A 9,064-nucleotide genomic window follows, 5' to 3' on the forward strand; every position below is an offset into this window, starting at 1 on the left:
AACAACTACTATAAAGGGTGTTTTTGTAAAAGATAAAAGTTTGGTGTAAAATTTCAATTTTTAAAAGATTCCAATAATGAGATTTGGCCCAAATATTAGAAAAAACTAGTATTTGAAAATTTGGGATATTTGCCAAATAATGACAAATTGTATGGACAAACACTATTTGTCAATTTTTTTCTCCAAATATTACTTGAAAAATCTATGGCCAAACGGGTCCGAAATCGTCGTATTTCCTTTCCACGTTCGTCTCGCTAGTTGGGGATGATCAGCAATTTGTTGACTTTGTGTTAATAGGTGGAAAAGAAGCAAATGCATCTAGAAAGAAAAAGAAGAAAAAACAATTTCTTGTAGAAGAGTAAATTTAATTCTGCAATAGACTGCTTTACCGTTGCCAAAATCAATTTAAGAGAATCGTCGATTTATTATTTATGTATAGATTTAAACTTATTTTAATAAGATCATTTACAGAAAAACACAAGCTGAACAAGACTACTAACAACTACAGTAAAAATTATATTTTTAAACTCTTTATTAAATCAAAGTGGATCATTTAAAAATAAAAACAGAAAGAGTAATAAACGAGATTTGTAGTTGAAACCACGAGGGCTGACAACTTGCTTCAAGAACTCTTTATATATGTTTGTTTCTTTCCAAATTCCAATCAATTCCTACCAATAAGAGAAAAATGGAGAAGCAAATAGTCATTGGATTAATATGCTTAGTATTAACAATTGCCACAGCAGCTGCCATAGATAAAAGCCCAAAAGCAGTTGAAAAATGGTTCAAAAATCTCCCTTATGCAAACCCCAAAACCACCAAATTTCACTTCTACTTTCATGAAATTTTTGGAGGAGATAACCAAACAGCTCCTATAATTGCTCAAGCGAACATTACAGCTCAATCACCCACATTCTTTGGCATGTTGAGAATGTTTGATAACCCGTTGACTGTTGGGCCGGATCCTAATTCGAAACAAGTGGGCCGAGCTCAGGGAATCCATGGATCGCCATCATTGGCCTTATTTTTCAACTTCAATTTTGTGTTCACTAATGGGCCTTATAATGGTAGTACTGTGAGTGTAATGGGCCGGGTCGCGGAATCGCAAGAATACAGAGAATTATCGATTATTGGTGGATCCGGTGTTTTCCGGCTTGCTAAAGGTGTCGCTACTGGGAAGACTTATTTTTCTAATGATAAACTTGTTATTGTTGAGTATAATCTTATAATAATTCATTATTGAATTGTTGTTTCGATGTAAAAGTCGCTACTACTTTATTATTAAAACAAAGTTTTTATTGACATATTATGAGAGGGGACGACCTTAGGTGAAGGATGATCCCCCGGTTACTCTCTAGATTCATATGCGGCATTTTACTTCCTCAATTTCAATTTACGTATCTTAATTTGATTGAGCACAAAGTTTTGAAAAAGTAGATAAGAAAACTTTTTAAATGTTGTAATATTAAATTAAAAATATGTGTATAATATACCAAAACAAGAGATATGGTCCGAGAAGTAGTCGACGAAGAGAAACTAGTTGATATGGAAGACTCGATCAGCACAATGTTTAGTCTCTACACTAATCGAAAAAGATGTCACATGGATTCGCAGAAAACAATAGGAAAACGATAAACATATCAAAATAATTATTCAGCAATACTTCCAATCAAAGAAAAGATGAGACCATTTGATGGGCAATGGGGAAATTGAGGGCCACTATGTTTGGTAAAGAGACTGCAGATGATCATGATTCTGCTTTGGCTCTTCCACTTGGCCTTTATGTTTTGTTAATAATATACAAGCACAAGCATCCATCCAACTCGGAAACAAACTCTAGCCATCAGAATATCGTAAAACAATATCAAGACTAACGAAAACATAAAGAAGAAGAAGAAAACCACAGAACCGCACTTGCAATAGCCAATTCTACTTGCTATAATGTTAACCCATTTTTCATCATCAACATTTAAAAACCTAACTAAGCAAGACTTGAAGTTTTAGTCTAGGAGGATTAACCCGAAAGAGTTTACAAGCAAAGCCAATCTCAGCATTATGATAATAAACAAAATTGGAAATTGAAGACGAGCGTAAGCTAAACTCTTCTTAGGCTACAATGGCATGCCTTTGGATGATCTGGAAAACCACTTTTCCTAGCGAAGCCAGACAATGCAAGTCCTTCATTTCTTCACAAGAAAATAAATTGCATCTGCACATTGTTAGTTGATATCAACAATGGAAGTTGTCAACATGGAAACAACATGCCACCTTGCAAACAACTTGGAATCAAATATACAGCTAAAGCTGAAATACACAGCAATTTAATCTGAACTACTGCTTCCTCCTATGCTAGAACAGGAAACCTAATTAATTGCATCTTTAAAGAAGGGTCAAATGAAAAATATAACTGCAATATGGCTGTTAATTGGGAAGCATCATTTAGATACAAGATCGCTTTTCCTTGAACACAATGCAAATAATACTTCAAAAGCATAGGAACATTTTCCAGTAAATAACAAACTTCATATAAATCAATCCAGCTCTCACTCCAACTAGATGAACACTCAGTTGTCTAATTGTTCAGCATTACTAGATGCAGACCTGAATTGGCAGGTGTGAAGAGGAACAAAATGGTAGTACAACCCTGCAGCATTACTAAACGAAATTGGGCTTGATCAATTTAAAGCAAATTATTTGCATACTTTGCATGCCCACAAAGAACTTCTGCCCATTGCACAGTCATTTGATACGGGTATATCTTAAGCAAAATGAGAAGTCTGCATTGCAAGGTATAAGACAAGTTGTTTTACAATCAACTCTACCTAGTCTTAACCACAGTAGGACAAATTTTTAGGTCACTGATGGAATTCTGAATATCAACTTCACCATTCTCCAACATAGAGTAAGACGTTGAGTAAATATTTGAACAGTAGAATTTATCCAACATCAAAACAGAGGTTCTTCATCAGATTGGAAAAGGATGTATTTAGACAGAAACATAAAAAATGCTTTTAACTTTTGGCATGCATTCTTTCTATATATCATTATCACCAGAGGTTATGGACATGAGAGTAGAAATTTTGAAGCGGCAAACAGATCACGTCATGCACTCTTATGGGAACAGAAACAGGTAAAAGGGTTTTTCCATTTTCTCCCCCTTCTAGTTTTCTTTATGGCATAAAAGTTTTTCCAGCATCATTATCTTGAAGCACCCTAAGGTTTTTTACCAAGGATTATAACCAACCAGTGTGCGATAACAGTGAAGGCCAAGTATAAAGTCAAAATACATATACAATGCAAGTACAAGGACTACAAATGCAATTCATTAGTGATCAAACAGGAAAAGCAAGAACTACAGCAGATCCCAGTTGAGAAACTATGCAAACAGATGGAGATAAACCAAAAGCTATTGAAACTAGAAAGCAGTACCACTGTCATGGAAGAAAATAACTGTAATACCAACAAAATAACGTATTTTACCCATAAAAAAAGGTTACAAAAACCACTTCATAAAATGCTCACGAGAAGTAACAGCATGCATTTTAAGGCTGAGAAAGAAACTAGGTAAAAAAAAAAAAAGAGTACTCACGTTCAGTGATGCCAATCAGCTAATGGCCACTATAGAAGTGATTTGTAAGTCACCAAATGGTTGTATGGTGCACTGCCTGGCCTTAGTTTCATCATCATCCATATTGTGCTGGTTGAGAGTAGCTAATCAGCTTTCTGACAAGTGGAATTAAGCTTATCAAAGCAATCTGAAGCTGTTCTGAGCTGTTCAAACGGATACTGACTTGTCCAGACCCTTTATTGTTAATGTTGACACGGCCAATCAAGTTTGTGTATCGTCCAATAGGTATCTGCGTTTGTGAATTGCATCCGATAGCAAGATCTCCATGCCAGTCCATAACCGAGAGCCCCAAGGTTGAGAGGAAACGACCAAGAGGATGATCTTTGTCTCGCAACGTCGCTTCCAAACTACCACCATAAGCAGCATCACCACGGCCAAACATGGCTCCCCCAGACACAACCAACGATCCCCGTCTATTAAAAGTCAACCTGTCCTCAATTTTCACACCACCTGTCATGACGTCACCTAAGAGAGTTACTGAAAGACCAGCTGTCGCCTTATTCTTCCTATAATTGCAGAATCTGGTCTCACTGCGAAGAGTATAAGCTAGGTCTTTTCCAACTGACTGCATATCAAAACCTAAAGAAGTTGCTTTTCCATGCCCATGCTTTACTGAACTTGCAATTTCCATTTGAAGATTGGTGTCCTTTTTGTCCTTTGAAACCTGACTGGACAAAGATATAGGGATCTTGTCTTTGACAACAAACAATCTTTCTACGTTGATGCCCTCATAACCAACATCATGGTCCCAACCGTTGGGTTCTAGGACAGGCCTCACAAGCCACTGATTTGAAGAATCCAGATATCGATATCTATGAGTTGGATTATCAGAATCAAATGAAGCAGGTAACGCCAAGTCTGGCATGGGTACTGGCACTGATGATGCACCACCAGTTTCTTCATCTACATTTTCGCTGGGATCAGTTGGTGGTAAACTTTCAGCCGCAGCTTGCATTTTCTTCATCATCTTCCGCCTCTTCCTCTCTTCCTTCAACTGCTTTTTCATAAAGAGCTTTTCCCTGTATTCTAACTCATCATTGTAGGCCTTCTTCTGCTCTTTGGACAACTTTGCCAGCTGTGCTTTGGTCAAGCGCTTGAAAGGTGGCAGTTGATCATATTCTGATTCATCTTCCGACTCTGAAGACTCATCCAGATCATCATCTAAAGCCTCATCATCATCAAATTGCTCTGCTGGTAGTTTAACCTGTGGCCTTGACTGTAGAAGGGATGACAATAGGAAAGGTAAAGGAGGGGATCTTGTTCTAGTGGCATAAGGCTGTCCTGGTGCGCCACTATCTTGTAATTTAAGCAATGTATTTGCTTCAGCCAAAATTTTTGATGCAAATGACAGAAGTAACAAGTGAGGCCTCCAAACCTGTCCATTAGGCAGCACCCTCTGTCCAGCCCTGTTAGTCCTGCATGCTGAGTGATTCTCAACTAGCGAAACAGGATTCATAAGGCGCATATCTCCAGCAGCCTGACGTATTGCTTGCTGGACAACATGAGAGCGCTGAGTTACAAACATGTCATAGCTTGTTACAGTACCATTGGGGCCTTCAGGTGGAGCAGACGCAGCATGTGTCAGAACAACTATGGCATTAAACCATATTGATGGTCCAAAAATTTCAGTAATTGTCCTCAATAATGGCATATCACCATTATCTCTGCTCTGCATATCCAACCTGTCAAGATACAGAACAATATCTGGGGGTGTCTTCTTAATAAACCGTTTGACAGAATGAAGGATCTTCTCATTCTGGCGCTGGTCTGACCAGGAAGGAAGAAGCCCAGGAGTGTCAATCACCCGAACCTTGATTCCCTCCACAGTGCCAACAACATCCTGAACCTTTTTTGTCCCTATCTGGAAAGCATCAGTGTCAAACTTAACTTCATCAAATATCGAATTTATGGTTGCACTTTTACCAACACCAGTTTTTCCAAGAACCATTATTGTGCAAGAGAAGTCCAGGGGTTCTTGTCCAGCTGCCTCAAGTTGCTCAGCCATAGCACTTGCACGATCAAAACTAAAAGCACCAACACGACCTCCACTTCTCCCCCGCAGCTGTTCAGCCAATCCCAATCTATACAAGACTTGGGCAACAACCACATTATGTGGAGTCTGTCCATTCCTATGAGCTAGACGCAAAAACTTGACTCTTATCATCTGGAGCTTCTCACGTGTCTCATCATATTCATCAGCCTCTCCATTTGTAGATTCTTCAACAAGCTGGTTTTGTGCAGGAGATGCTGTTCCATTTACACGAGGCTGCTGAACCACTCGGGTAGCAGGTTCCAATAGTGGGGCAGCACGACCAAGGCCGGCAGGTGCCGGTATCCGAGTTGCAGATGCATTGGAAGATGATGGGTGCTCCATTGCAGATCTGGCTTCAGGTTCCCTAACCCTAGGAACACTTTGTTTCAGGTCCTTTACAACAACCGACACTGATTCCTTCTCTACAACTTTCTCAACTCCAACCCCTGCATCTTGAGAAACCTTCGAGACCTTCTCATGATTGTCAGACAGCAACGCTTCTGATGATTTAGGCATTTCATCATCTGCAGTCACTCTACCCCTTACTGAAATTCCGGTATGGTTCACAGAAGCTAAAGAGTCAGAAACGGAAACATCTTTCTGCTCATTGGTCCTGTCATTCAAATTTCCTGGTTCCATAGTAGGGGACTCATTTAATTTCAGTCCTTGATCAACAGTAGCATCACCCATTAGTTCTGGACCAGTTGATTCTTTTTCTGTCACTTCTGCCTTTACGGGGAAGTGTCCTCCTTGTAGAACAGAAACAGAGTCGTTGTCTGAACCATCTATCTGCTGTTCATCCTTATTACTACTGTTAATTGGTTCTGGACTACACACGGCCTTTTCTCCATCTAACTGCTGCCCTTCATCTTTATTACTACCGTTAACTGGTTCTGGACTAATGGCTTTTACTCCATCTAGCTGCTGCTCTTCATCCTTATTACTTCCGTTAACGGGTTCTGGACTATGCACTGCTTTTACTCCATCTATCTGCTGCTCCTCATCCTTATTACTACTGTTAACTAGTTCTGGGCTAGGCATTGTTCTTTCTACATCTATCTGCTCTTCATTCATACTATAACCATTAATCCGTTCTGGACTAGGCCCTGCTTCTTCTTTGAGTTCATCACTTGGGTTCAAGCTTTCACTGAGGTGACCATTTGTGGAAGCATCATTAGGGGAAATATCTTTCTGCTCTTCATCCTTAACATCAGAATCCAAAGATTTAAGCACTCCTTCCCATTCGGTATCTCCTTCATCTTTCAGCACGCAGCCATAACTAACTGAGACATTGTTGTGGACGTCAGCAGTGTCCTGATGCCCAGCAGGCTGAATAGCAGATGTTTCAATCACATCAACCTTCTTTTCGTCATGCAGCAAAGCATCTTTGTATGAATGAACCTGGTTCTGCAGAACACTATTACCCATTTCCGCCTCATTGGCATCCTGAGCATCCAATTTTCCATGAACCTCTTGATCCTGTTGATCAGAATTTGTTTCCTTTGCATCATCATGACTTTGAGTTCCTCCCAAGTTCACATGATCGAAAACTCCATTCTCAAATTCAGTTGGTTCACCAGAATTATCTTTCCTTTCATCCCAATTTACTGAAGTTTCAGTTTCTATAGCAGCACCCAGATCTGCAACCTCAGACATGTCATCTTTACCCTTCCCTACTATGATATTCTTCTCAACCACTTCTGTTTCATCCGGTGCAGCGATTTCATGAGAACTTTGCTTCTCAACTGAAGGCTCCTCTTTCAAGATAACATCTGCCTTCTGATTAGACTCATCATCAGTATGCTGTATCTCATGCAAAACTTCAACCGCTTCCTCAAAGTTCTCAACATCGTCCCTTGACTCAGAGTTCCTACTGTCCTCAATAGAACTATTAATATCCCCAGAGTTGCCATCATTTCTTCCCTCACTAACAACTCCATCCTCAACACCAAAACCAGGAGATTCTGGCTCTATTGCCTCCTCAAATACTTCATCCCCTTCCGATTCCTTTGATACATGTGACACCACAGCTACCTTATCCTCCGGCCGCACTTCAATAGTTTCATCTACGACACCATTCCACTCGTCCATTTGGGCCTTGCCAAATATTTCCTCCCCATTTTCCATCATAAATAAACTTCAACAAAACCTAGATCCACGGAACAAAATCAACATCAACACAAAAAAATAACAGTAAAAGAAAACCAAATCACAAAACTATCAGCAGTAAACAAAAATCAAGAAAAGAAAAAAAAACTAGCACCCAAAAGACCAAATTAGCTATTCCGACCCATAAAGCAATACAAACTGATAAAACTCCATCAACTACTGTAAAATTTTAAAATAGAGCTCAGAATACCCAATAGAACTTTTTTTTTCAAGAATTACAAATCAGCAGCAAACAACAATCAAGGCGAAAAACCCAAGCATCGAAAGGACAACATTAGTACCCATAAACCAACCAAACGAATTAAAACCCAATTAACCATATCAAATGAGATCTTACAAAAGCTTAGACTACAAATCAGTACTCTCTTCAATTCTAATCAAACGAACTAAAACCCAATTAACCATAGTAAAAAGAGATCTCACAGTAACTTAAACTATACGTCTAGAATTAAATATCAGCACCATGAGTCAAGCCAAAAATAAACCCTAGCACCCAAAAAATCACATTATCTCGTCGGACCCATATAGCAAATCCAAAAAGACTAAAAACCCAGAAATTGAATCAACCACAGTTAAACAGCTCAGATAACCCATTTCTAAGAATTAAAACCCCCAGTATAAAGGATACTAACAAAAACAGTAGAAATGACCAAAAGAAAAGCGAAAAGTACCTGTCTATGTCGATTCTGATCCGTCTACGTCGATTACGATGATGATGATGATGAAGATGGTGAAAGAAAAAAGGTGTTGGTTAAGATTGGTGAAAAGAGAGGATCTTCCTTGTGGTTACCTCAATTTCTGGAGAGGCGAAAAAAGGAAAAAGAATAGCAGTAGGTGAAGTTTTGAGAGGATAAGGGGTTTATCGACGGATTCAGAGGGTTAAGGGATTTCAGATCCAACGGTCCTAAAAACCACACTATTTCTTTATTTATCACGTGTTCTCTATCACTATTTCATTTGTTTGTTCCCTTTTCATTTAATATAATAAAATTTAAATTAATTTAAAAAAAATCTGTATTGAAAAAAATATATTAATTAGATTTTTTTTTGTGTGTGTTTATATTTTTTTTATGATTAATGAGTTTTATATATTCTGACTACATTTAGAGGTGTGGGTGGGGACTCTTAATAACAAACATTGAGACGGAAAATAAATAGTAGTAGTTCTTTATCTTATAATATTTTAATTAAGATTGAGTTAGGTCGAATATTTAACAATTTGGTTGGATTCAAAT

General features: G+C 38.5%; 2 protein-coding genes across 2 annotated transcripts; one reads left to right on the forward strand and one right to left on the reverse strand.

Moving 5' to 3' along the window:
• The first annotated feature begins 625 nt into the window (after nt 1–625).
• On the forward strand, nt 626–1,274 carry LOC125815252 (dirigent protein 1-like). Its single transcript, XM_049494687.1, has one exon. The coding sequence runs from the start codon at nt 689–691 to the stop codon at nt 1,241–1,243; it is 555 nt and encodes a 184-aa protein (XP_049350644.1). The 5' UTR covers nt 626–688; the 3' UTR covers nt 1,244–1,274.
• A 622-nt stretch (nt 1,275–1,896) lies between these two features.
• Nucleotides 1,897–8,709, reverse strand: LOC125815228 (translocase of chloroplast 120, chloroplastic-like). The gene is made up of 3 exons (XM_049494658.1): nt 8,501–8,709; nt 3,590–7,809; nt 1,897–2,758 (listed from the first exon to the last, which is right to left on the reverse strand). The coding sequence occupies exon 2, from the start codon at nt 7,788–7,790 to the stop codon at nt 3,684–3,686; it is 4,107 nt and encodes a 1,368-aa protein (XP_049350615.1). The 5' UTR covers nt 7,791–7,809; nt 8,501–8,709; the 3' UTR covers nt 1,897–2,758; nt 3,590–3,683.
• Between the last annotated feature and the right edge of the window lie 355 nt (nt 8,710–9,064).

This window comes from Solanum verrucosum, unplaced genomic scaffold (assembly GCF_900185275.1).
Source record: "Solanum verrucosum unplaced genomic scaffold, falcon-dt-bn FXZP01000261.1, whole genome shotgun sequence".
In the NCBI taxonomy this organism is placed as follows: domain Eukaryota; kingdom Viridiplantae; phylum Streptophyta; class Magnoliopsida; order Solanales; family Solanaceae; genus Solanum; species Solanum verrucosum.

What these genes read in the sequence shown, in the direction of transcription:
- LOC125815252 (XM_049494687.1), top strand. Translation starts at nt 689, where the DNA reads ATGGAGAAGCAAATAGTCATTGGATTAATATGCTTAGTATTAACAATT.
- LOC125815228 (XM_049494658.1), bottom strand. Translation starts at nt 7,790, where the DNA reads ATGATGGAAAATGGGGAGGAAATATTTGGCAAGGCCCAAATGGACGAG.